The sequence below is a fragment of the Microtus pennsylvanicus genome, chromosome 11 (assembly GCF_037038515.1).
Source record: "Microtus pennsylvanicus isolate mMicPen1 chromosome 11, mMicPen1.hap1, whole genome shotgun sequence".
NCBI classification, from domain to species: Eukaryota; Metazoa; Chordata; class Mammalia; order Rodentia; family Cricetidae; genus Microtus; species Microtus pennsylvanicus.
The window spans coordinates 53,263,285-53,291,125 of record NC_134589.1 but is presented as its reverse complement, the minus strand read 5'-3'; the positions used below and the strand labels follow the sequence as shown (position 1 = coordinate 53,291,125).

General features: G+C 50.9%; 1 protein-coding gene across 1 annotated transcript in view; it reads left to right on the top strand.

Moving 5' to 3' along the window:
* Pik3r5 (phosphoinositide-3-kinase regulatory subunit 5) overlaps positions 1 to 23,696 on the top strand; it is a 69,899-nt gene extending 46,203 nt beyond the window's left edge. Inside the window, exons 3-19 of the mRNA XM_075992104.1 lie at positions 1,175 to 1,275; positions 2,116 to 2,184; positions 2,928 to 3,066; positions 11,817 to 11,886; positions 15,969 to 16,143; positions 16,917 to 17,070; positions 18,034 to 18,117; positions 18,345 to 19,047; positions 19,172 to 19,334; positions 19,632 to 19,757; positions 20,229 to 20,357; positions 20,483 to 20,576; positions 20,824 to 20,900; positions 21,091 to 21,184; positions 21,272 to 21,354; positions 21,880 to 21,992; positions 22,080 to 23,696. Coding sequence (XP_075848219.1) covers positions 1,175 to 1,275; positions 2,116 to 2,184; positions 2,928 to 3,066; positions 11,817 to 11,886; positions 15,969 to 16,143; positions 16,917 to 17,070; positions 18,034 to 18,117; positions 18,345 to 19,047; positions 19,172 to 19,334; positions 19,632 to 19,757; positions 20,229 to 20,357; positions 20,483 to 20,576; positions 20,824 to 20,900; positions 21,091 to 21,184; positions 21,272 to 21,354; positions 21,880 to 21,992; positions 22,080 to 22,221 — 2,516 coding nt within the window. The 3' untranslated portion in view covers positions 22,222 to 23,696. The remainder of the gene's footprint in view (positions 1 to 1,174; positions 1,276 to 2,115; positions 2,185 to 2,927; positions 3,067 to 11,816; positions 11,887 to 15,968; positions 16,144 to 16,916; positions 17,071 to 18,033; positions 18,118 to 18,344; positions 19,048 to 19,171; positions 19,335 to 19,631; positions 19,758 to 20,228; positions 20,358 to 20,482; positions 20,577 to 20,823; positions 20,901 to 21,090; positions 21,185 to 21,271; positions 21,355 to 21,879; positions 21,993 to 22,079) is intronic.
* The last annotated feature ends 4,145 nt before the right edge of the window (positions 23,697 to 27,841 follow it).

The following is a 27,841-nucleotide window of genomic DNA, read 5'->3' as shown; positions in this document are numbered from 1 at the left end:
GTAAAGAATGCTTTTTCTGCTTCCTTTCTTCCCTGGTTTTGATGGAGTCAAAGTTTACATAGCATTGGGGTCAGGCATCGTTAAATTAAGAAGCATGAAACTTCCTGCCTTCTGCCAGGCTGCTTTCCTATTGCTGGTTTCCCCTTCTCTTTCCTGCAGTACTCGGTGTTGAGTCTAATGTCTCATGCATGCTAGACAAGTGCTCTACCATCGAGCTACCACCCCAGGCCTTTCGCAAGTTTTGAAAAAAAAATCTATAGGTATATGGATACACTTCCGGGGGTTTGAAAGCTGCTCGTATGCCTGAGTAGGCTTGGACCCCCAGCTGCATGAAGGTCACATCCCCGTCCACCCCCGCTGCACTCACTCCCCACCCCACCTCTTTAATTTTTAGGGGTTTGCCCTTGCTGACTTCAGGGAAAGAGAGCAACCCATTAAGAAAGTTGGGGGAAGTCACAGTGACAAATGCTTGGAGCTTTTCAACTTAGTGAATCAAGCTTCCCCTTCCTGGGCTCCTCCACCAAACCCTCTTAGGGAGCCCAGTGACTGTGGCAGACTCTTTGCTCTTGGATCCTGGGTGGAACTCCTCATGGTTCCTGTCTTTATTCTTCTAGCGATTTCCACCTCCGGCCCAGCTTCCTCGCCTCTGGTAGGAACTGGTACCCACTATAGGAAAGCTGGGCAAGCGTGGTGGTGCGGCCACTGCAGTATCCCGAGGTGCCAGAGTCTCAGCAGATTCACTGGCCTCTGAGGGATCAGCCACCCTCATAGCTAGGGAGCTCCCAGCCAGTGCAGGAATAAGAAACAGGTCCTTAAGTCTTGTGGGTTTTTCTGTTTTGTTGCCATCATTGTTATTGCTACTCAATATAACTCACTATGTAGCCCAGGCTAGCCTTGAACTATGTAGCCTACTGTGCCCCTTAACTCATGATCCAACTGCCTCAGCTTCCCAAACGCTGGGATTACAGGCCCGTGCCACCAGGTCCGGCTTTGTTATGTCCTGGTGGTGCTTAGGGACTTTTAATGATGGCATTTCTCCAGGATCTCTTTAGAAATATTCAGGTATATTCTCCCACAGCAAGATTCCAGAAGAAACCCCCTTTCTCTACAGCCCTGCCTGTGGCTAGCCAGAGAGAGTGGAACTAACCACCAGCCTAATGTGTCCCTTATCTAGCTGGACTGTGTCTGAACTGCTGGAGCCTACAGGAGCTGGTCAGCAGGGACCCAGGCCACTTCCTCATCCTCCTGGAACAGATCCTACAGAAGACCCAAGAGGTGAGGGTGACCCAGACGTTGGTGATCATAGCTAGGACCTGACTCTGTAGAGTCAAGACATAGGTCAGCTCTGAGATTCCTGGACCAGCTGGATAGCTTCCTCAGATCCAGGAGCCCATCAGCCACACTGGGCACCCAGTCTCTCTAGGAAGGGTATTCTCAGGTGCTGCGAAGACCTGAGTCCAAGCTGCCTCTTAGGATAGGTGCTGCTTGTAAGTTAAGGTGTGGACTAGAAGGAGTGGGGTGGGGGCTTTACTGAACTCCTTTCTCAGAAGGATCCCCAGCAATAGTAACAAGGAAGGGAAAACGGGTTGGGAAGGGATACTGAGGCCTCCTCTGACAGCCCAGTGTGCAGGCTTTTATGAATGCTGAACTGAACCAAGATTCCAGAAGGGGCCAAGTTCCCAAAATAGACTCCAGCTGTTTTACGAAGGGTTCTCTTTTAAGTTGTTTGTCTTTTTTAAAAATGAATGACTGAGCTGTAAAGATGATTCTCTCTCTTAGGTGACTGTCCCTAGAAGAAAGTCCATCACTTAAGTCCGTTACTTCTTGCAGCATTTATATCATCCCTCTGGTATCAGAGTCACTTGGTGCCTTTGCTTGCTGATCACGAGCAAACCGCCTCAAGAGCCACGCCCCCTCTGGAGAGCTCAACTCCCAAACCCACTACCACGAAGCAACAAGGGGGAGCTTTATGGAAGGGCTCGAGCAATAGTGGCGAGCGAGAAGGGCATGTCTGAATTCATCTGCTGGGTCAGCACAGCAGAGACAGTGGGCCATTCTCTATGCCTCGAGTTGCATGGTAGCCAAGAGACCTTGACCTCCCTGTCATCTCCACAGGTCCAAGAAAAAGGCACCTATGACCTCCTCGCCCCACTGGCTCTGCTTTTCTATTCCACCGTCCTTTGCGTAAGTCCAGGTGGGCCAGGAGCTGAGAGGGAGGAGAGGGAGGAGTGGCCGCCATCCGGGCCGCAGGCCTCACAGCTCTAAGGAGAAACAGAGAAACTTGGGAGTGATGACACCACTGGGCTTTAATCTGATCCCTTCCTAACTCCACCCTGGGAAGGAAGCCTCTAGTCACTATAAATGGTTGCCATGGTGCCTGGTATCTCTGGGCTCCATGAGGAACCATGCCATAGCATGGTCATGGGAATGACATGGGAAGATGTCCGTCGCCTCTTTCACCCTAAGGATCAGCTTTACCAGCTGTGATGAACCCTGTTTTTCACCAGATCGGTGAACCAAATGACTGCTTATACATTGAACTCAGTCCACCCTAAGAGTAAAAATATTTGCCTCTCATGAGGATATTTATATATGAACAGCACACACGCTGAAAATGCTTCCTCAAAGTGAGTGGAAGCAGTGAGGCCGTTTATGACCCCGAGTTGACAGCGTGTCAGAGAGGCTTCCTCAAGTGTTGGGTGAAACTGTGTTTTATTTGATGAAAACCAAGTCCGTTGCTATAGTGACACTCGGGGTACCATCTTGTCCATCTGTTATTCAGTCTTCTCTGATATTGCCCTGAGACGCCGCTCCCAGGAAATGTGTGTCTTCTATGGGGTATTCCAGAAAGGGAGTAGATATCGTCCTGGAGTATAAATAAACTCTTCCTTACCTAGCTCATCTCTTTCTGTCCCATCCCATCCTAGACACCACACTTCCCACCGGATTCAGACCTCCTCCTAAAGGCAGCCAGCACCTACCACTGCTTCCTGACCTGGCCGGTTCCCTACTGTAGCATCTGCCAAGAGCTGCTCACCTTCATTGATGCTGAGCTCAAGGCTCCAGGTGAGGAGCAAGGGGACCAGGGATCACATGACTAGAACTAGCTTTTCTTCTCATAGGGGCCACCTCACCCTTCCCCATGCCCTGATAAGGGGCTGGCAGTGCCCCCTTCACGGTGTACTTCACCATCACCAGATGGTTGGGCCTGCACAAGTTAAAACAGTCAACGTGAGAAGTGATTAAGGAAGGAATTTTCAGGGAGGCTCTCCGGGGCTGCGCAGCTCACTCAGAGAAGTCTCCACAATAATGGCAAAAGGCCTTTATTTGCTCTCTTTGCCCTGGGAGCAGATAAGTAGTTGCAGGGATGACTTTTTTAGGAACAGTGCCTGCTGCGGGGAACGAAGGGGCTGGTAGTTGTCTTGACCTGACAAGTAGACACGTGCAAGCAAGGACTTTGTGCTTCTGGGGTCTTTCGTAGTTCGGATTTGAACAGTAAGGGGTCTTGAGGAATTGCAGACGCCATTTTAAGCCACATTTATTTCTTTTGTGCGGGAGTGATGATGCACAAGTGTGCCTTGCTGTGCACGAGGGGGTCAGAGGACCGCTGGGAGCCAGTTCTCCACTTCCACCACGTGGGTCCTGGGGATGGAACTCAGGTCAGCAGGCTGGGCGGCAAGCACCATGTCAACCACTGCTGATGCTGTTTTAAAATGTGAATCAGAAGAAATCCATGACAGAGCAAGAGGAAGAGCAACCAAGCCTGGTTTGCTGGGAGACTGCCCCATACCAGAGTCATTGACCACACGTCTATGCCGGGGAAGTCATCTCAGTAGATGCTTCTAAAACATTTGCTTAGCTCCTTGATATTCAAAACCCCTCGATATATGGAAACTATTGCCACAGAAGTGATTTTAATATGGCAACAGCCTAGATGAACTGCTACAAGTGTTCCCTTTCAACTTGAGCATCCTTCTGGTTTTCCTTATATGTATTTTGCCTATGCAAAAAGAGACCAAAACTATTTCTTCATCTGGAAGAGGTAGCATTTTAATTTTATAACACCCAATGGCTTATCTAAGCCATGGACAGTCACCTGGATGAGTAAGCCACATGGAGAAAATAAGAAGGTTAGTTTCCCCATTTACCAGCCCCACCCAATAGGAAAACATCCCAGACTCTGGAGGCAGAGGAGGAGGGTTGTTCCAAGTTTGAGAGCCAGTCTGAGCTACAGAGTGAGACTCTGTTTCAAAAAGAAAGAGATAAGGGAGAGAGGGAAGGAGAAGAGAGGGAGGGAGGGGCAAAGGAAGCAGGGAGGGAGTGGGAACACAACTGAGATAAGATATGAAAAATATAAAATGGGAAGTGTGAACAGCTTACACAGAGAAGTCAGGCTATAAAAGACCGTTAATTGAAGAGATACATTGTGGAGTTGAACCAATATCCTAATAGCATCGGGTATCATGAAAACAATGTAACCAAATCAAAGTAACAAGCTCATTTAAAATGGGATAACTAGAGCCTGTTTGAGATTATAAATATCAACTAGAGCCTATTTGAGATTATAAATAGTCTACAAAAGCATTTAATTATTCATTTGCTATGTGTTTATTTTAAAAAGAGAGATGACTGAGAAGGAGGTATTTGCATTACTAGATCTTTAATAATGCTAAAATTATTAAAATAGCATATATTGGAGTAGAAATAGATGAGTAAAACAGAAGGTAATGTCTAGAATCAAGTTAAATACAAAAAAAAACTATGGGGGGGGGCTGGAGAGATGGCTCAGAGGTTGAGAGCATTGCCTGCTCTTCCAAAGGTCCTGAGTTCAATTCCCAGCAACCACATTGTGGCTCACAACCATCTGTGATGAGGTCTGCTGCCCTCTTCTGGCCTGCAGGCATACACACAGACAGAATATTGTATACATATTAAATAAATAAATAAATATTTAAAAAAAAAAACTATGGTATGGCAAAGAGACAGCCTGAAACCAGTAATAAAAACCTCAATCATTTAGTTAATGGTACCAGAATCATTTTTAAAATGAGCTGAAAAATCTACCCTAAAAAATGCAATCCAGCAAAGCATTGTTCATGCACGCCTTTAACCCCAGCCCTCTGGAGACAGAGGCAGGTGAACTCTGTGAGTCTGAGGCCATCCTGGTCTCTATAATGAGTTCCAGACAAGCCAGGGTTACATAGATAAACCATGTCTCAAGAAAAATAAAAATCAAAATGAGGCTCCATCTCAAACATAAAATAACTTGCAGACAAGTAGAAGATTCAAGCATGGAAAACAAGACAATAAAACTGGTAGAAGAAAACCAGTACCTGAACCTGGACTGGATGGAGAAGAGCCGTCACACAGTCTTAAGACAAAAGACACAGGGAAGTGTGAGGATCTAGGAGCATGGACTTGGAGTCTCTTCAGTGGAACATAAACCACACAGTAAAGTATGTAAGTGTGTGTATATACACTGATAGAAATTATTTCAGACCTATGAATGTTCTTTTGAGTCAATTAAAAACACCGGCAGACTCATGTAAGCAAGGACATGCACGATTCATGTACTGAGTGGCCAAACAATCCCTACACACTAGGAATGTGCAGATGCAGAATTCAAGGGAGACATGCTTCCCCCTTCAGACTGGCAGGCTTTAAAAGACTGAAAATACCAGTATTGATAGGAAAAAGAGATCTGCGTTAGCTCCAGCATCACCTTTCGTGCTCTGTTCCATCCTGGAACTCAGCCCAGAAGAATACCCAAGGCTGTGCAAAGATGTAGCAGACGGACATTCATCGGATGTGTTCTTCCTAATCACTAACCCGTGCAAAGCCCTGAAGAATGACCGTGTCGCAAACCAGTGCAAAGCTCAGTCCTGAAGAATTACCGTGGTCCAGCAGACGGTAGTAGCTCTTTGTAGAATGCTATGCAGTGTTCTAAGATGGAGACGGGGGAGATGGCTCAGCAATTAAGAGCAAACACTGCTCTTGCAGAGGATCTGAATTTGGTTCCCAGAACTCTCATAGGGCAGCTCACAGCCACCTCAACTCCAATTCCGGGGGATCTGCCGCCCTCTTCTGGCCCCCGAGCGCACCTGCACTCACAGGTACACTCAATCACACACAGACACTGTATACACACAACAGAAAATAAAATAAAAGTCTTTTTAAAATGATATTTAAAAGCAGCCACTTAGATAAAAAGATGTTGATTAACATCAGCTGACTGAAAAATCCACCCCCAAATACATTGTACATTGTAATCCTTTTGCTTTTCCATCACAATGTTCACCCATTTGAGGTTAGTATCCATCATCAAGGTCCACAACTTACTTCTCAGCCAGTCGACTGATCTGTCTGCTCCCTGACTTTTGCCATCTCTTCCCCCACAACCAGTCAGCACAAATAAGCAGAGCAGGTGACGGGTGGGGCTGGCGAATCCTGAAGTCTTCCAATAATATGGTCCTCTCCATGCGGTGGGGACGTGGGTGGAGAATTAAGAGCTCTAAGTCCCCGAGAAGTCACTGCATCCAGAAAGATGCTACAGGCTATTCTTAGTAGACCATCTGCCGACCCAACTTAACACAGCATCCTAGATGGGCATCCGGCGTAAGGGCCATCTCTGTCATGGGCCTGTCTTGGCTTCTGGCTGTTGACTGGGGTCCCTTTCCAGGAGGCAAAGCTTTCCTTTCCTTTTGCGATCTCGAGAGAAAGGATTTAAGCTTCAGTTGCCTTCTCAGGACCTCCGTGCGTTCTGAGAACTGAACGGCTCCTTTATTTGAAGTAGTCCAGGGAGATGCTGTGTGGGGGAGGAATGTCACCTCTGGGGAGGCTGCTTCCCACTTTCAAGCAGAACCATCTGGCTACCCTTAGCTGGATGCACGCTATGATTTGAGATGTTTTGTGGGTTTTTGGTCAGAAGCACTGTTCTCCTCTGCCCAGAAAACAGATTTGGAGAGGCAGGTGGAGGTGAGGCCATGACCCTAGGATAAAGGGATGCTAAGCTTGGGAGTCAAGAGCCAGGCAAAGGAGCCATTGGTGGTAGAAATGGAGGCTGGGTCCTTTGCCTCAAAACAGGGAGGGCCCCAAAGTGGTCACTCATTGCTGAGTCCTTGGTATTTCCCTGGACTATGAGAGGTTTCAGACACACACACACTAAGGACCTGGAAGAAGTCAGATGCCAAGAGCAGGAAGTTCTCACAGACCTGCCCATCCCTCTGTGGAGGGCGAGCGGAACTGAAATAGGAACTTATGGCCTCTCCCGAGACTCGTTTCTAAATAGCTCAGAGGCTCCTACAGGTGTATACTGAGCCTGGATCACCGTTAGAGTCCATTTGCTGCTGAGCCAATAGCAAGGTAGCTGAGCCAACTTCAAGAAAGACGGGAGAGTATCCAGGCATGGCCATGTATGGGCATTGACCCCAGCACTTGGGAAGCAGATCTCTGTGAGTTTGAGGCCAGCCTGGTCTACAGAGTGAGTTCTGGGACAGCTAGAGCTGCACAGAGAGACCCTGTCTTGAAAAACCAAACCAAACAGAACAGCAAACATGCTTGTGAGTTTTCTCTCTGCAAGGCTACCTCTACTTTCATAGAAGCCAAGCCCTAGTTCCCAGCAAGTTGTGGATTAAATACAGTTACTTTCTTCTACATGACCTGGAAGCTGACTTACTAGGGAATGTCTTAGTGTGATTTTTGGTGGTACTTATTCTGCACAACCCCTCCCATCCTCAGTAGGCCTGACCAAGGGGGGCCGTAGGAGAAGGTTGGGATAGAGACCAGAGAGCTTGAGCCCCTGAAGGAGAGGCCAATAGCTCTGTGGTTCCTTGAACTTGGTACCAGATCTCTGCGATCCCAAATCCTGGTTCAGAGTCTGCTACTCTCTAGCTGGTAGGCCTTTTGGCAAGATGTCCAGCTTACATAAATCTCAGTTTTCCCATCTGAGCAATAGGCACACAGTGCTGCCTGTCTCTGAGGGCAATCCGTGAAGTGCTGCTTCTGCTGATTTCATCTTGCAGGGGGCAGTAAGCATCTAGATGCTGATAGCTTCAGAGACAAGCCCTGTCACAGTCATAAACAGAGATGACAAGGGACCTAGGGAGCTATGCCCTTCCCCAATTAAGTCTCAGCAACTCCAGTTGCTATGGAGACAGCAGCTAGTCGTCTCCATCTGTATGGAGGAAGCGCGTGTTTATCGAAGTAGGACTTCCCTTTTTTTCCTTGACTCCATCCCCAATGGCGGCAGCCCCTGAAGCCTATGTGTTTATTGAGCTTGACTCCTTGCTCACATGCTAATGCAGAATATCATTCTTGCCTGCCAAGGGCTGACCTGGAATCCTGACTGGTGACACCAGCACCTTCCACATGAGGCATTCAGCAATTTTCAAAGCATACAAACCTTAAGGATTATGTCCCACCAGGCCACAGACACATGGGTGAGGAGATGACCCATTTCCAACATATACATGCGCGAGAAGTTCACTCCCCCCATGCAGGCTCTAAAGTTGAGTGTGAGGGAAGGAACATGGACATAGTGTGACAGAGATCTGTAGTGATAAGAGCGGCGGGGCTGCATCCCCAGTACCCTGGCCGCCCACATGGCTAGCTTATGCCCGAAATAACAACACACAAACTGTATTCTTTTAAACACTGCTTGGCCCATTTCTATCTAGCCTCTTCTAGGCTAACTCTAGCACCTGGACTAGCCCATCTCTAATAATCTGCTGTAGCCCACGAGGTGGCTTACCAGGGAGATTCTAGCCTACATCCATCCTGGGTCGGAGCTTCATCGCATATGTCTCAGAGAGCAGAGCTATGCGTCTGCCCAGGAGAGAGGAGCATGGCGTCTCTGCTCCAGAGCGCAGAGCTGTCGAGTCTTAGCTCACTTCCTCTTCCTCCCAGCATTCTGTTCTGTTTACTCCTCCCACCTATGTTTTAACCTATGAGGGCCAGCCAAGCAGTTTCTTTATTTTTTTAACCAATGACCTTCCTCCATCAGAGATCTGGTTTGGCGCATGCTAGCTAACGATCCTGCACAGTTGCTTACCCTCTGAGTCTCCCCGTCAAAGGAGGACTTCTGCTATTAATGACAGCGTGTTCAGCATGGCGAGTGTGGTCCCATATGTCCTCAGAGCAGCTCTTGGTGTGGCAGCTGGTAGACTAATTGTTCTGATGATGACACAGGAGCTGGGCAGCAAGCAGCTTGTCCGCGCGCACACACAAACAAGTGCTCCATATAGGAACCTACATTTCTGCTTAACTTCAAAAGCTGTGGTGAAGTCCTCTCCCATTTCCTTGACACCTTATTCCTACCGAGACAGCTGGAAGACCCAGCTGTTCCTGTCTTTCTGTCAGCACCATGCTCCTCTGGGGAATTCTGTAAAGTCCCATGTCCTGTGTTGGTCTATCCTAGGATGTTCCCAGCTCAGGCCCTAGCCCACCAGAGTACCCCATAAACCCCTCACCTCGTGTCATGCAGTAGAGGCCATCAGCAGGAGAGGGCAGAAGAGGTATCTTCATGGTGGGGTTGGGAGTTTTATCAAAGGTTCACGTTTCTAATTGGAACTGTGGGTGTCATGACTATTCAGACAGGCCATTAGCTCAGAACACAGCTTTCTCTGGGTCAGGAGGTACCAGTGTTTCCCAAATATTCCCCTCTTGGTGCTTCAGAGTAAAGCAGGGAAGTACACAGGAAGCAGCCAGCACTCTCTATCACAAGATGAGGCGATGGAAATACTCTAACACGGGCCTAGGGAAGTAGCGTGAGGGGGTGGTCCTCATCGTGGATGTCACAGAAGAGTGACCACAGAGACTGCAGTTGCCAACAGTGCCCAAGAGTCCAAGATAGACAAGGGAAATGGAGAGAGGCTGGGCAGTTGGGCTTGGGGCCAAGGAAAACACTTGGTGTGGGGTGCAGTGGGCTCAGAAGTCCACAGACTGGCTTTTGGGGAACTTGTTATATTCAGGGACCGGGACTTTATGGCTTGGGGTGTGACTGGCTGTCCACTCTAGGTCAACAGAGGCAGAACTGGAAGCGAAGATGAGAAGCCCTGGGGGGTGGACTGATCATGGACAAAGCACCAAGGAGACTGTTGCTCAGTTGGGTGAAACTTTGGTCATACAATTGTGAAGAACTGAGCTCTGCCTACCAGTGCCATGTGACCTGTGCAGGACTGAGTGCCTACGTACAATCCCAGTGCGTGGGAGGCAAACCCAGGGAATCCCCAAGGCAAGCTGGCTGGCTAGGTCGCAGAACCAGCAAACTCTGGGTTCAAGTGAGAGACCCTGCGTCTGCCTATAAGGTGTAGAACCATCAAGAAAGACACCCTATGTCAACCTCTGGCCCCCACAAGTGCACACATACACTGCATGCACATTAATATGTGCATACATGTCCATAAACATGCAGACATGCATACACACATACACAAGTAAGACACACACACAAACAAACAAACATTAGGTAGAACTAGGGAGGTAGGGTACTTGCCTAACACACTCTTTCCAGCAAAGCACACAAACACACACACACACGCATGCGCACACACATGCACACAAAGACGCACGAAAAGGGAAATAAAGTCAGAAGAAGACTTGCTTGTTTGCTTGCAAGAACGTTAGTCTATACTGTGTCGCCCTGGCAGAAGGTGTGGTGGGGTCGAATTTATCTTTGCAAAGTATGGGAAAAGCCACTAGATGGCACCCCGAATCCTTAGACATAAGTAGAAGCCCCTGTTTTAAGGATGCCATTAGCAAAGTAGACCTAACCTTAACATCTGTGACAATTGCAAAAATCAAACATCACACAAAAGGCCAACAATTAAAATAATTAGGTCCCAAGTTAGAAGAGCACGATTGGTAATTTCCTGCCATTTATTAAACAAAATTCACGGCCTTTGTGTTTGTTTAGAGTCCTCTTGACTTTCCTGCATCCTAGGGGAATTCCCTCCCGCTCCTCAGCTCAGTCCCGCCAGGGGTTCCCTGGGCCCAACAGGGACTTCCTTGTGACTATTTCTGGATGTTGTTTCCTTTCAGGGTGTTTGAAGTCACGGGGGAAGAGGGGGGCAGGCTGCGATGGGGACTGAGCTTCCGAAAAAGCAGGCACTGGGCAAGACCTAGGTCCCTGAGGTGGTGTGGGAAGCCAGGCAGAGAAGAGGAGAGCAGAAGGGTGCTGCCTCGCTAATCTGGGGCTGAGTGTGAAGGCTGGTAGGTGCCTGGCACACACGTCCTTCCCCGCTGCAAGAAGACACCAGGCCTGAGTCACACTGTGCAAGGATCAAGGAACTATTTGACAGCCTCCTGGGCCTGAACTCTCCCTTCCATGACGTTCCACCTCCCAGGAAGGCCAAGCTGGTGAATCTCAAATGGGTCTGGGGCTCAACTATGAGCAGCTACAGAGGTGTCCCCTTTAGCTGTCTCTTCAGGAGGAACTGAGGACCAGGGTCAAACGACTGTGTCTGCTCAAGGCCATATGGGAGAGCCAGAATACAGGAGGGAGACAGAGGACTCTAGCCTTACATCCCTTTCTCTCCTGCTGCCTGCTCCGATCTGGGGGCGGGGCCTGGACAAAGTGGTCAAGAAGGGGCAGAGGGCAGCTGGAGGGATCCAGGGTGGCTTTGGTATGAAGGCAGAGGTCACAGGGTATGTGTTACAGGTGGAGAGGGACCAGTCCACAAAAGCAAAAGCCCCATGGGCCCCTCCCAGTCCGACTGCCCAGCCCGACTGCCCAGACCTGGCTTGTAGGGAGGCCCAGGAGCATTGCCTGGGGACCTAACCTACCTACCCTCTACCCTGTGTTCTTTGTTGGTCTACAGGGATCTCCTACCAGCGGCTGGTGAGGGCTGAGCAGGGCCTGCCCATCAGGAGCCACCGAAGTTCCACTGTGTGAGTGTTCTTGGGGGAGGGAGGACCAGGGCGAGGACCCTCCACTCTTTCCCATCCTCCTGCATCCAGCACTCACCCATTACCAATGGGTCACCAACCAACAAGGACCCCTGGGAACTGCGGCAGCTATGGTGGTGTTTTGTGCCTGAATTCCTTTATCCGGGCTTAGGGTCTTCCTTCAGATTGATTTTTTTTAAATATTTATTTTTATGAGTGTTTTGTCTGCATGTGTATCTATGCCCACAGAGGTCAGAAGAAGTATCAGATCTTCTGGGGCTGGAGTTATGATTGGTTGCACACTACCGTGTGGGTGGGAATCGAACCTGAGTCCTCTGGAAGAGCAACCAGTGCTCTTAACTGCTGAGCCATCTCTCCGGTCCTCTTCCTTTAGATTCTAAAAGAGAACAAGGATACATTACTTTCTTCATCTCTAATTTTCAGGTGAAGAGATTGGAGGTCAGAGAGGCCAAGGAATTTCCCCGGGATCACACAGTTAGCAAGTGTCTGAGTCAGGATTTGACTGAACCTTACTTAAGGACCCCTGCCTTTTCCCTGGTGTCTTTCTCCTGTTACTAAAACCAAGCTTTCTATTTTCTTTTTGGTCTGGATTGATACTAAAATATACACTTTCATCCGGGCATGGTGTCACATACCTGCAATTCTCACATGTAAGACAGAAGATTGTAAGTTAAAGGCCAGCCTGGACTACATCATGAGACCCTATCTTAAATTTAAAAAATCATTTGGCTCAGCAGTGGGGAGAGTTTCATGACGCTTAACGCTGTCACTCATAATGACTTCTGTACTGTCCTTACTTATTAACTTATTTAATTATTGCCCCAAACTTGTCATGTAACAGACGCCAGCTTTGAACTCTTGGTCCCCTGCCTTCTCAAGTGCTATTATCCTATTCCATTTAAATAATAAGATTTGACTTGGACTTCGCATACTGATGCTATCTCCACCTCTGAGTCCTGGGCTGCAGTGCGCGCGCGCGTGTGTGTGTGTGTGTGTGTGTGTGTGTGTGTGTGTGTGTGTGTGTTGGTTTTGAATTATTTTTGAGACAGGGTCTTGCACTGTAGCTCAGGCTAGCCTCGAGCTTACTATGTAGCCCCATCTGGCCTGCAATTTGTGTCAATTCCCTGCCTCTGTCTGCTGAGTGCTGAGACTTCAGGCAGGAGTCGTCACACCTGGCTCTTTTGGGTCTGTAGTTGGAAAAACACTAGAGAATGGCCCCATGCTGAGGACTTCTTTTTTTTTAAGATTTATTTATTTATGATATATATAACATTCTGCCTCCATGTGTGCCTATAGGCCAGAAGAGGGCACCAGATCTCATTATGGATGGTTGTGAACTACCATGTGGTTGCTGGGAATTGAACTCAGGACCTCTGGAAGAGCAGCCAGTGCTCTTAACCACAGAGCCATGCTGCCTCATCTTGATGTGCCGGAAACCCAGGGACCCAGGATCGACCTCTCTCTCTTTCTCCATCCCTTCCCTTCTCCCTAACCCCCCCCCCCACACACACAGACACATCACACCACTGAACACACACTGCTTAGGCGCTTGAAACACACTTCTAAGTTAAAAACAAGCCCACAGAAAGCCTGTGGTGGATGCTGAGAAACAGAGAAGATAGAAAGTTTGGGCAGTCAGTCCTGTACCTGCCACAGATCTGATCCTAGCCACACAGCAGGTGCCTGTAGCCATGCATAGTATCGAATCCTCTGCATGCCAAGAACTTTCACCTGCAAGAACTTTTGGTGTCTCTTTGGCATATCCCAATGCCAGCATGTGCCTTGGTAAAATTATTAAGAAGCATAAGGATCACTCGAACACAAACCCTGCAGTGCCTGGGTGACTCATATGGTCATTAAGACTGACTTAATGACCAGTGGGCAGGCCGTGTGTAGGGTGGATATGCCAAACAAAAGGAAGATTTGGGTCTCCAGCAAATGGAACTGGACTGCCTGGGGTTTAAAATCATGAATTGTTTGTTTCTAGAATTTTTCAGTTTATATATTTGGAGCACGGATGGCTGCAGACAACTGAGACCTTGGGTAAGGAGGCAGTGTACAATAGTTTAGTAAGTAGATAGGTCTTTCCAGAGGCCTGGAGAGGTGGACTAGTGAACAACCACCAATACCTTTTCATTGGTCACTGGAACTCTGAGCACGATTCTCTTATTAAATTAAATTTTCTGTCTTTATTTTGTGTGCATGGGTGTTTTGCCTGTGTGTATGTCTGTGCTCACTGTGTGTAGCTGGTGCCTGCGGAGGTCAGAGGAAGTCATCAGATCCCCTAGGGCTGGAATTACAGAGGGTTGTTAGCTACCATGTGGGTGCTGGGAATCAAACCTGGGTCTCTGGAGGAGCAGGCGGTGCTTTTAACTGCTGAGTCATCTCTCCAGCCCCTCAGCATCCTAAGCATCCTTATATGCATAGATTTCTTTAAACCTCATACCAACCCTGTGCAAAAGACCTTCTCCAATGAGGAAACTGCAACACCAAAGTTACCAGGAAATGTTCTCATTTTCGTTGTCTGTAAACTGTGAGCAATGATGAGATCTTTAGCACAGAAATCAAGATGGACAGGGCAGAGGCTCCATTATCCTTGTCCTGCATACAGTGGGGCTCAGCAGGCCCTCAGCAGGGCCTCAGCAGGGTCTCAGCCGGGCAACTGTCCATAGAGCCTGCTTCGTTTTAATTCCGAGTAGAGAAATTGGAAAACAAAAACAAAACCCAGCCTCTCTGACCTGCTCCCCTCCTTCCAGGGCAGACCCCTGCAAAGCCTGGCAGGACCCTTGCCTCCAGGGTGCCTCTTGTCCTGGATTTAGTGCAATGTGGGGCTGTGAGAGCGAGAGCAGATGCAGGGCGTTTCTGCTCCAGCCCTTGTGAGGTTCTGAAATCCACAGAGAAATGAGAAAGGCCGCTATGAGGCACCTCAGGCTCCCTGATTCTCTGATTATTTGAATGAGTTTGAAAGTTTCCATAGTGAAGAACTCTGAACATAGATAACCACAGACCTCAGGTGTCCTACTAGAGGGAGAGGTGGGCCGGCACTTACCTCTCCCAGCCCCAAGCTAGAAGCCTGATGCTTCTGGGCTAGCTTGGAAAGATGTCCCCAGAGTGGAGGGTTCGGAGGCAGGCCTGAGTTGACACCCTTTCCTCTGGGCACAATAAATGACAACCCATGATAGGCTTGTTCACTCTGCCCTGAAGAATGGTCACTGGGCTTCAGGTCAGCTAGACTAATCGTCATCCTTTGTGAATAGGAATAAATGACTATGTGAAATCAAGACGGCACAGTAGACTAAGGGCAGAGAGTCATGGGCCAGACTGGCATACATAGCATGACCCCGTCTTAAGTAAAACTCAAGGTGAAACTTGGGTTTAAAAGTAAAGTTCAGGTTTTTGTTGCTGTTTGTTTTTGAAGAAGAATCTCTTGTAGATTCTTCCTACAGGATTCTTCCTAGCGAGCCTAGAAACTGGTATATAGACAAGGTTGACCTTGACCTTCTAATCCTCTAGAGTCTCCCTCACCAGTGCTGGGGCTATAGGCTTGCACCACCACACGGAGTTCATGTGCGGATCTAACCAGGGCTTCGTGCATGCTAGATAATTACTCTGTTAACTGAGTTACATCACCAGCTCCTTAATTTCAGTTTTTAAAATATAATACATTTATTTTTAATTATTTGTATGTGGTGGGGAGGTTATAGGTATGTGAGTGTAGGTGCCAGAGGTGTCCCATCCTCTGAGGCTGGGTATCAGATGGTTGTGAGCCACCACGTGGGTGCTGGAAATGTAGGCTCTCTGCAGGAGCAGTATATGACTAACTGCTAAGCCTTCTCTCTGGCTTAAAGTTCAGTTCCAAGAGGTTTTGAAAGCTCCTCCTGCAAAACACTCCGGCGTAATCATAAGCATTCCCCCAAGGAAATGGACGCCCAACACTCCAGCCCCTTCCAGGCGGCTGCTGTCACTTTCCTAGTTCCGCCTCCCTGTAAGGAGTCCCATGTGGATTGGAGTTCCACAGGCACGGACGATGCAGCAGCCCCATGACCTGTCCTCTGTGTCCTCAGCACTGTGCTGTTGCTGAACCCGGTTGAGGTACAGGCTGAGTTCCTGGCTGTGGCAGACAAACTGAGTGCACCCGGACACTCACCACACGGCGCCTACACCACCCTGCTCCTGCACGCTTTCCAGGCCACCTTTGGGGCCCACTGTGACCTCCCTAGCCTGCACCACAAGCTGCAGGTAAGGACCGGGGAACCCGGGTCTGTGAAGAAGCATTTTGCTCTGGGGATATGCTAGCCTCTATAGCCCTGAGTGCCACTGCTAAACAATGGCTGTGGGCTAGCCATGATGTGCAGCTGGGTCTTGGTCAGAATCTGGCCACGCCCCAGGCACTGGGCTGGGTATTGGTACCGAGAGTCCCAGAGGAAGGAATCATGCCATGGGGATGGGGATGAGATTTGGATGAAGGTCTGGTTCCTTTCCCTGACTCTGTGACCAGTTAGCTGTGCTGTGTGAACAATCCTTCACACTCTGTGTGCACGAGGGGGTGTGCATCCCTTCCACTCTGCAGTGCTCCCTCTGGGTTCCCCCGCCCCGCCCTGTGACCAGTTAGCTGTGTTGTGTGGACAACCCTTCACCACTCTGTGTGCACGAGGGCGTGTGCATCCCTTCCACTCTGCAGTGCTCCCTCTGGGTTCCCCCGCCCCGCCCTGTGACCAGTTAGCTGTGTTGTGTGGACAACCCTTCACCACTCTGTGTGCATGAGGGGTGTGTACATTCCTCCCACTCTGCAGTGCTCCCTCTGGGCTCCCCCCCCCCCCGACTTTTAAAATGAAGTTAGGAGGGCAGTGGGATCACGGGGGCTCAGCTCCTTAGCCACTCAAGCGCCAGAAGGGTGAGGAGGCTGGGAGCAGTTTGCTCTCTGCTGTCCTTGGTCAGGTGCTGGGAATGGGGAGAGACAGGTGGCCTGGCCATGGGCCAGGAACACACCTTGTCGCCTCCCGCACTGTTAGTCTAAGACGCTAGAAGAGCTCGAGGACATTTTTGCCGAGACTACAGAAGCCCAGGAGCTGGCATCTGGCATTGGGGATGCAGCAGAGGCCCGACAATGGCTCCGGACCAAGCTGAAGGCAGTGGGAGAAAAAGCTGGCTTCCCTGGCATCTTAGGTAAGGGCTGGGGACAACCACTCCGTCCACCTTTCTGCATCTATTCTGGTACCCAGACTGTGTACACCATAGGCCTGGCAGCTCTGCCCCACAGGAACTTCCAGTTCCAGTTGGGTTCCTTAGCATCTGGGTGCCCCTCAAGTCCCCAGTCAGAGTTCCTGTGGGCAGATACAAGGCTGGGTTGCCATTGTGTTGGCAAGAGAAAAAGAACTCACCCAGGGCAATTGGGCTGATCCCTGGGCCCACCAACATCCAATCACTTCCTGTTCTAAAGGAGGTTAGAGATGTCCTTGCCGCTCTTACCACGGAGTTAGGCAGCACAGATTCTGAGCATGGCTTGGCAGCTGTAGGTACTATGTTCCCCATCCAACCTTTTAAGGAGCCTGGCATGGTGGCACGCACCTGTAATCTCAGTGCTTGGGAGGACTAAGGTAGAAAATTATGGGTTTGAGGCCAGTTATATAGCGAGACCTTGTCTCAAAGCAAACATACAAGCCAGGCAGACCGTGGTGATGAACACCTTTAATTCCAGCACTCAGGAGGCAGAGGTGGGCGGAGCTCCAAATTCAAAGCTGACCTGATCTACAGAGCAAGTTCCAGGACAGCCAGGGCTACACAAAGAAACCTTGTCTCCAAAAAAACAAAAAATCAAAAAACAAAAACAAAACCCAAAACAAAAACCACGCAAGCAAATCGTTTAAAGGGTTTCTATGCTTTTCCTATACTGACAATAAAATGAGGCTCAGAGGCTGTGACTGCCCATGCCCACATAGCTAAGAAAGGGCAGCCCTGTAGCTGAGAGGCAGGTATCCCAGCTTTCAGTCGGCCTCAGCCCATCCAGCTCTGCGGCCTCCTCTCTGCACTGTTCCCACAGTGGCCTCTTCTGTAAGCCCAGGGGACTTGGCTGGCCATTCTGCAAGGCCCCGTCCCAGTCCCCTCTTCCTGTCTTCCCTGCCCTTACAGACACTGCAAAGCCTGGGAAACTCCACACGATCCCCATCCCTGTTGCCAGGTGCTACACCTACAGCTGGAACCAGGACAGCTTCGGTAAGGGGCAAGCAGAACCAGAGCGCCGGACCCAGACCGCCAGCTGTGTGTGTCTGGTTCTGCACCTGTGATGCGCATTCCTCTGGGACCTCCCACTACTCTCGCCATTAGTGGGTGGGGGTACTCTATAGTCCTGGACAAAACGCCTCCTGCTCTTCCAGAGCCTTCCCCCCCTCTGCGAGGGGTCAAAGGACACCAACCTGAACACTGCTTTCGTCTCCCTGTAGACATCCTACAGGAAGTCCTTCTCAAGGAACAGGAGCTGTTGCAGCCAGGGATCCTGGGAGATGATGAAGAGGAGGAAGAGGAGGACTTGGAGGTCGACAGGCATTCTGCCGAGAGAGACTCTCTACTCTCAACCAGTTCTCTGGTTTCTCACGACTCCACTCTGTTGCTTAGCTCCTCTCAGGCCCCAGGGCCAGTGCTGTCCCGCCAGGTCCTGACCACCTTCGTCTCAGGCCTCTCGGATGGCGTGGACAGTGGTTACGTGGAGGACAGTGAGGAAAGCTCCCCAGAGTGGCCCAAGAAGCCCGGTAGACAGCAACGCCAGGGTCACCGCAGGCCTGGGCAAAAGTTCAACAGGATCTATAAACTCTTGAAGAGCACCAGCCAGCTGGTCCTGCGGAGGGACTCTCGGAGTCTGGAGGGCAGCTCGGACCCGTCCCTGACCCTACGGCGGGCAGGGAGCCTCAGTGGCCCCTTGGACTGTCCAGCCCAGTTCCCCTCCAGGGCTCAGCGTTCCCGCTCCCTACCCCAACCCAAGCTCAGTAGCCAACTACCCAGCTGGCTTTTGGCCCCGCCCTCACACCACCAGCGCCGCCGCCCCTTCCTCAGCGGGGATGAGGACCCCAAGGCTTCCACACTACGAGTTGTGGTCTTTGGCTCTGATAGAATTTCAGGGAAGGTGGCTCGGGCATACAGCAAGCTCAGGTAAGGATGGGAGCAGGGTGTCATCGCTCTGCCTTATGCAGCAGGATTGTGGCGCTGGTGGACTATGGAGCCCACCTAAGTCCTGGAGTCACTGTGGGTTCTCCTCTCACTGTCTCCTCACTAGGAGGCTGGAGAACAGTCACCCACTCCTCACACGGTTCTTCAAGCTTCAGTTCTTCTATGTACCTGTGAAGCGAAGCCATGGAGCCAGCTCCGGTGCCTGCCCGTCCTCTCTGAGCCAGACAGCTCCAGTCCCTGGAGACCCCTTGAAGCACCCCAGCCCTGCAGTATGTTCCCCAACTTTGGGCCAGATGGGGTGGGCAAGTGGAATAAACAAGAGTGGGTTCTAGGTACTGGTTGAAAAATCGTCCAAAACGATCCCCTGTGTCTGCGAGCGCTTACTCCTGCCTTACCCTTGTTTCTAGGTCTCTGCCCTGCACTTGGGTATGACATTCTGCTGTATGACAAAAATGGAATGTCATCGTAATTCTCTAGTGACAGAGACACTCAGCTCGGGGTTACAGACATAATCTTGTGCCTCATAGCTATGATGGTCTGGGACTAACTCTTGTCCCTTACCCTAGGAGTTTGGCGTGCCCCCGTGGGAAGACAGTACCAATGACATTTCTCACTACCTCGGTGTGCTTGACCCCTGGTATGAACGCAATGTGTTGGGCCTCATGTACTTGCCTCCTGAAGTCCTTTGCCAGGTGAGGAGACTTGGTGGTAGGGTTCAGAGCCTGCTGGTTGCTGTCACTCAGCCACACTTTGAAGATTCTGGGTTTGGGGAAATCCATGGAGGATGAGAGCTGGCTTGGGAAGGGAGAGGAAGGCTATGTAAGAAGCAGAATTGGGTGCTCGGGACAAGAGATGGGGCCACTGTGGTAAAGGGGGGCAGATCCTCAGAAGGGCACAAAGGAATTTAGGTGCCAGCTCTCTTTCTTATCTATTGGCTTGTCTCTCGAGAGGCATGTGTGCCAGGCAAGGTGGGGCCCCAAGGCTACACTGGGCTCCCAACCCAATTCTCCCTCCAGATTCTCTCTTATTTTCTCTCTCTCCCTCTTGCTCCGTCTGCCTCCAAATTGTTCTCTCTGCCTGCGCGTGTCCTTACCTTCCTTCCTCTGATGGCTTCTTCACTCTGCCGCGTCTCCCACCTGACTTGGCTGTCCCGTCTACCACAGCAGTCCCTGAAGGCGGAATCTCGGCCGCTGGAAGGCTCGTCCACCCAGCTGCCCATCCTGGCGGACATGTTGCTCTACTACTGTCGCTTTGCGGCCCGCCCGGTGTTGCTGCAGGTCTATCAGACCGAGGTGAGGCATGCGTCCTGTTTCTCCCAGACTTCCTGGGAGCCCGCAGCCCTCCACCCTCACCCCTAGAAACCCCTGTGCTGGGGGGAGTCCACACTGATGTACACGCTCGGTCCTGCTCCTTCCAGCTGACTTTCGTCACTGGCGAGAAGTCTACTGAGATCTTCATCCAGTCTCTGGAGCTGGGTCACTCGGCGGCCACGCGTGCTATCAAGGCTTCAGGTGGGCACCGGGGGACCCCTTAGAGAGATGGTTAGGAGGTGGGGTCAGAAGAGAAGAGGGAGCTGTGGGAGGTGGAGTCCTCTGAGGGGGGAGCAGGGGAAAGACTAAAGGGAGGGAGGAGTAGGTACAGAAGGAATCCTGGCCCTGGAGAGTTGGGGCTCTGAAGAGTCTAGGCCGGAGGAAGTGGGTACCTGTGGAAGTGGGGACACTGGAAGAGAGGAGTGAAGAGTATGTCTGTGTGGTACAGGTCCGGGCAGCAAACGGCTGGGCATTTATGATGACCGGGAGGCTGTTCCTCTAACACTACAGATTATCTACAGCAAGGTAAGTGAGGCCTGCCCTGGTCTCCTTCCTCACCAGAGCTCAGGCCCAGAGCTGCCTCTAGTGTTCTCAGGCCCTCCAGTGACCCCTAGACTTCCTTTGGTACCAAGAGGTGGTCCCTTAGCATCCAGACCCTCCCAAGCACCAGGCTTCAGGGCTCTGGGTTGAAGAGTCTGGCCCTGCTGCCTTCCAGGGAGCCATCAGTGGGCGAAGCCGCTGGAGCAACCTAGAGAAGGTCTGTACCTCTGTCAACCTCAACAAGGCCTGCCAGAAGCCAGAGGAGTTAGGTGAGAGGGCTGGAGAGGATGGCTGGGGGTGGGGGGTGGGGAGTGGAAGAGGTCCTGAGCCTGGCCTGAGTCGCCCTTGACCTTCAGACTCCAGCATGGAGGCGCTGACGCTAACCCTGACAGAAGTACTGAAAAGGCAGACCCCTAAGTCCAAAAAGGGCTTTAACCAGGTAAGGGCTAAGGGCTTCTCTCACAGTCCCCACCACCACCACCACACCCCTGGCAGGAGTGAGGGGAGGACTGCATGTGAAGGTGACCAAGTGTTGTATGAGAGACAGATAAGGGATTGCTGGGAAATGAGAGGCACATGTGGGGTGTGGCTGGGGGTACACGCAGGTCTAGAATGTGGAGGGTGCATGTATATGAAAAGATTGTGTGGTTGTGTGATGGCCATTCAGGGTCACCAAGTCTGATCCAGTGTGGGCACCATGTCAGGGAACCCTGGGGTCTCCAGGTTGGAGGGGGCAGTGCATTGATTCCCCCGGCCTCAGAGGCAGAGACTGCAGAAAGGGAGTCTGACTTGATGGTCAGCACACAGGAGCTGCCAGCCAGTCCTGTCCTGAACACACACACACACACACACACACACACACACACACACACAGTTCCTATGGGTGCTTCTAGGGGAAGGAAGTCCCCAGGGCTGGTAACGGTGCGGCCAGGGCTCCGAGGCCTGACTAGGGCTCCCCTTCCAGATCAGTACATCGCACATCAAAGTGGACAAGGTGCAGATCATTGGCTCCAGCAGCTGTCCCTTTGCCGTGTGTCTAGACCAGGACGAGAGAAAGATCCTACAGAGTGTGGTCAGGTGAGAAAGGTGGTCCAAGGGAAGGGTGTTCCTTCTCTGCCACCCAAGGCCTGCGGAGCCCTGTTCTTACACTACCCTGCCCTACAGGTGTGAAGTGTCACCCTGCTACAAGCCGGAGAAGAACAGCCAGCCACCCCAGCAGTCCTTCAGCCAGCCAGCACAGGCTGGTCCTGACCTGTGCTCCCTTCTCTGCCTCCCCATCATGACTTTCAGTGGTGCTCTGCCCTAGTGCAATTCAGGACCAGCCTGCACAGGAAAGTGTGGTTTCTCCTGGACCTCTCTCCAGAACAGCTGCTCTCTGTAGAGAGCCCAATTGTCCTGGCTTGCATCAGGATTCTGCTCTAGGCCCTGCCATGGGCCAGGGACATATGGCCAGTGGCATCTGGAACCTCGGAGATCTGATAAGAAAACAGGCATTAGAGAGAGAGAGAGAGGCCTGGCTGCCTAGCCTTAGAGAGTCCTCTGAGCATTAGGAGAGGCATAGCCAAGTGGCCCTGAAGAAAGTCTGAGTCTTGGAGTGGTTATAGGTTTCTTTTCCAAGCCCTTGGCTGGGTCCATCTTTGGTTTGTCAAAGACTTGGGGGCTCTGTCTAGAGGTCAGTCTCTTTAAGGCATAGAGAGGAGGAAGACGGGTGTGACCTTTCTTCGTGACCTCTGACACCATCTCTATCCTACCACCGCCATCACACACGCACTCACACGCTTTCTCTCTCGAGTTCCCTGGATCCCTTGAAAACAGCACTAATATTCGGTCCATTGCTAGGACCTGGTACGGTTTCTCTTCTGAGCCCCTTTCTGAATCTCAGGATAAGCTTGGTTCCTTTCTAGCTAAACGACCAGAGGAAGTTAATACATTTCTTTGAGCCTCCGTTTCCTCAGTACTAAAGTAAAAGGGAAGTAAATCCTCAAAGGGAGGGCCCTTGAAGAACCTTGCCCAGAGCCTGGCTCCTAGCAGCTGCCCGAGAAAGACTGGTGCCTTGCCCTCTGCCGCTGATGCCCCACCTTTGACCTCAAGGACTTTCATGCTTCACGACAGTCCCCGTTTGACCTTTCCCCACCTATGGATGAGGCAGAGTCAGGAAAGGCCACCTGGGTACGAATCCTCCCCCACTTGCCTAGCAGACTGGTCCCAGTGCCCTCACTTCCTCTCAGCTGTGCAACAGCTTCCGTCTTCACGTGTTCTCTGGACAAGATCTCGGAGGAGCAGAGAGGTGAATATCAAAGGGAAGAGACAGGGCACTCATGCACCGGGAAGGACTGGCACGCAATAGGCCAAGAACCTGAAATGTAAGCCTGCCAGACTGGAGGGGCTCAAAAAGCTGACAGAATGTGGCTGGGGTGATAAGGTGGCAGGCTGGACCAGGACTTGGGCTAGCACAGGCAGGTAAGGAACCTTTGGGAGTTAAACAAGTTGTGCAGAGAGTCCCTCTTCTGGCCCTCCAGAACTGTTCTGCTCCAAAGATCTTGGGCTTATAGGATCCCGTGAAACTCCAGAGTGCTCATGACTTGAGAGATTGTGGACAGAGCCACTGTGTCCTCCATCCTAGCTGTCCGCGTATCTGCCGGATTCTGGAACAACCATGTATTTCAGTGTACTTTAACTTGCTGTGTGAACATGTTGTTCTACCGTATGATCAACATGGCATGAATCAATGAATGGAATTTAATATTATTATCAAATAAAATTGATTTATTGTATATTTAATGACCTACAAGTATGGAGCCTGTCACTGAACTGTTTAGAGTTTGCATTTATCAATTCAGGGCTGGAGGGATGGTTCAGCAACGCTCGCTGCTCTTCCAGAGGACTCAAATGCTCAGCGCCTGCTTGAAGTTGCTCACAACCACCTATACCTCAGCTCCAAGGGATCTGATGCCCTTGGCTGGCCTCCAAAAGCATTCCCACACTTGGCATTCACTCACACAGAAACACACACTGTTTAGTTTACCCACACCCACATACAAACAATAAAAATAAAATTTAAAAGTATTTCACATGTAGCAGAAGTAAGGCTTTAGGGGATTATTTTGCTTATTTGTAATTTTCCACTCTTAGAACACACGTTTGTGCTAAATTTTCATTGACACTCCTCCGTTTCAGCCTCATCACACATGCTCACCCACAGAAGGAAGACTCCCCTACATCTCTACAGTAGAGTTCTCTGTATCACTCACTTGAGAAACCTAACTTGTATGTCCTGGTGTCCCTGGGCTGGGCCTGAGGTTCTTGTCTCTGATGAGAGAGAGAGGACCTGGATCCATCCTACTAGGGAGAGCAAGGGAAGAGAGGGTGTGAGGCCCTGCACACCTGAGGACAGACTTTCCACTTGGGTCGCAAGGAGGGAAAGGGGAGTGTTGGACAGTGGACGCTGCCAGCTCCAGCATCCCAGAATAATCACTTTGGCTCTGAGGAGATTGCAATGGCATCAGTCGGCCGCCGAGCATGTCAAGAGCTCAGTGGGCTAAAAGTGGGAGATTCGTTCTTTCCACGCAGCCACAAACACTTAGGGATCATCTAAGGGGTCTAAGCTGTGTGTGGTGTTATTGCGAGCAGTGGGGTGAGTCCAGGTCTGCACTGAGCGCTTCTCAGGCACTTTGGACCCGTATGATAAAACACGCTATCCTCCGTGGTCAACCCTAGCCACCTTACACATCTGCAAACTACTCCTTACGCCTCAAGGCAAGGCAGGTCTAGTCTCAGGGGTGTTGTGGGATGTCTGAGAGGAAGTATGTAAAAGGGGATTGTGCTACTGAGTCTGTAGTTCAGGAAATCTGTCTGTCCCCAGGGGTGCTGTGAGCTGAAAGCCAGAGCTGTAGTCAGCTCTGCTGAGTCTGTGAGGGCCTCGGAACCTTCCTGAAAAGGAGGCACCTAAGAAACAATGGCTGAGTCTCAGTTGGGGGACCAGGAAGGCACAACACACAGAAACCAAGTGGCCCATTACCTCTCCAGGGACTTCCTGTTTCCTTATGTGTGATGAGGAGATGGGGGGAGGTCTATTCCTCCTTTACCCACATATCTGAATCTCTCTTTATCTAACCCTTTCTGTAAAGTCCAAGCAAAAGCTGCTTGGAGGACAAAGTGTCCGCCGCCCCCACTGGAGGCACAGCGAGCAGGTGGCTCTATCTATTGGTAGAGTTTCTTCCTTTGTGTTCTGCACACCTGAGGCTCTGAGCACTCCCTGGAAAGGCAGCTGTGGCCCCAGCTGCCCCAGTACCCCCCTGAGAGATTTAGGGAGGTAGGTGTGGAAGGCTCAGCCTCTTAGTCGTGGCCACTTGAGCAGGGCCTCCCAGTGACCCGGTACTTACCTCTGCACGGGTCAAGTGTTCTGGACCCCCGTGCTCATGCGAATTCATGTGTGCCTCCTCTGGGAGGTTGGTACTGTTACACCAATTCTACAGGTAGAGAAGTTGAGACCAGAGACTTTGAATAACTTACTTAAGGTCCCACAGACAGTATGGTAGCCTCCATCTTTGTGGTACCTAACCACGAAGCTATGTGTCCCTCTCAGTATCTCACAAGAGTAAACCGAGGCCCAGAAAAGCGAAGTTTATGTATGTATCTGAGTCTAGCTTCATTGTGATAGGATTCAAGAGAGCTCTGGTCTCATGATGGAAGTGACATTCTCTACACCATCAGCAGTGCAGGGGGGGGGGTCAGAGGGGTGGAGGAGGGGAAACTTTGCTTTGGTAGAGTAGGTTTTTCCTGCCCCAGGCAAGTCTGTGCTGCCCAAGCTGAAGGGAGCCAGGAAGGAAACCTGGTAGCTTCAGGCTGAGCTGGCTTGATCTAGTCCCCTGAAGTCTTTGGAAGGGTAGGGGAACAGGGTTGGGGTGGCTCTGGGTAGCCCTACCCCCCACCCACCCACACCTATGAAGGAAAGGACCTATATGGCCTGGAATCAGATGTCTTCCCTGGGCAAAATGAGCTGGAACCAGAATCCTCTGGAGAGCTGAGATGTTGAAGAACTGTTTTGAACATATTCTCCAAGACCTCAGGGTATAGATGAAGAACTAGAACCCCAAAGAGAAGGGGTCCCACAGCCAGAGGCATGCTAGGAAGGAGTGTGTGTGTGTGTGTGTGTGTGTGTGTGTGTGTGTGTGAGAGAGAGAGAGAGAGAGAGAGAGAGAGAGAGAGAGAGAGCTCACACTTGCACAGTCCCCTGAAGGTGCCTGTGCTGTCGTGAACCACCCTGGACCCTTCATCCTGCGGCAGGAGAATCGGGGGAATCACTGTTCCCATTGGCACGGGAGATGGGTGCAGATGAGAGATCCCGGAACAGCGTGGCTTAGACAGCTCAGATAAAACAAACCCTAAGGGGAAGTAAGAAGTCCCATGGTTGGGTCAAACTCTGTGTTGCCAGCCTGGAGAGAGGCCGGGCTGTGCCCAGGGGCAGGGTTGGGGGCAGAACTTTCTCATCTCTGCCTCCTTTTCCACTCTGTCCTTTTTCTGACTGTCTAACAGGTGCACATCTTCAAAGCGGAAAATGCTTCCAGTCCTCTGTGTAAGGGATAGCGGATAGCGCTGGGGCTGTCTGCAGTCACCCAGCTGTCCCTTGCATGGCTACCACACCCACACCAGCTGCAGATGCAGCTGATAAGAGCGGTGCAGCCACAAGAGCCGAGGCCCGGCTTGTGATTTCCGATTCAGTTAGGCCAAGGCTGATAAGGCGAGTGGCCACCCTTGGTGGCCACACTGGTCCACGCTGCCGCTGCTGGCTGGAGCCTCTATCGCACACTGGGCTTATTCATTCCACCCATTCATGCTCCCTGTCATTCATGCATTCATTTTCCGTCTGCTCTATTGGATGAGCCATGCGTTCTCACATAAATGGAAGAACTAACCTGACTGGTACTACCCCAGAACTCACGGGAGGCGTATGGCCTCCGAACACCAATGAAGAGACTCTGATAGGATTAATCTTGGTCACCTGGAAGAGTCAGGAAAGAAAGTAATGGGAGGGGGCAGAGCCAGAGGGGAAAAATAATACACATCCATGGAACTGTGGTTTTTTTTACCGTTTCCTCTACAAAATGAGGGTGAGGACAGAACCTAGTGAAGGCCCCACAGGGAAACAAACAAATAAAACCCTGTAACCTCATGGCCCCAAGGCTGCAAGTGACCGAGGCCTATGTCAGACAGGCTTAGTCTTTAAAAAGCAGGGACCTCATTGGGTCACATAGCTGAACTAGATGAGGCAATGGGGTTTCAGGCATGGCTGGATCTAGGTGCTTAAATAACAGCCCTGGCAATCTACCTCTCTCCAGAGCCAGAGCCGTTTACCAATGGAGGAGCCAGTGAGATTAAGGGAAACAGATCGAGAATGGTTTTGCCATGGCTCAGGACAAAGCCCACGGTGTCTGCTTTTGTGATGAGGAAAGTAGTGTTGAGGGGACTTGGTGCGGCTCAGATGCAAATATTGGGGCAGGTACTGTGATGACTTGGGGTTTTCTGTTCTGAACTGAGAGACAGAGATGCAGGTTTGGAGTGAAATCGTTCGGCTTGTACATGTTGAGTGGGAGGAGCCTGCAGGGCATCTGGCCCAGATGCCCAGTGTGGGTAGGACACAGCTGGACCTCTGGGAAACCTAGGCTATTGCATTGCAACCTCCTAAGTATGAGAGTGGATCCTTGTGGAAATACCCCTCCCTCCCTCTGGACCCTCTGTAGTAGTAAGTCAAAATGAGGAACCCCCTGGGACAGTGGGTCACCACACCCACTTCTTAAAAAAAAAAAAGACAGCCCAGCAGGATATGCCTGGGAGGGGCTTTGAGGGCCCTGAGGAAGGGGAAGGGGAAGGAAGGGGAGGGACAAGACTGGCTGTGTAAGGCAGAGCTTTCTCTGAAGATCTGGAGC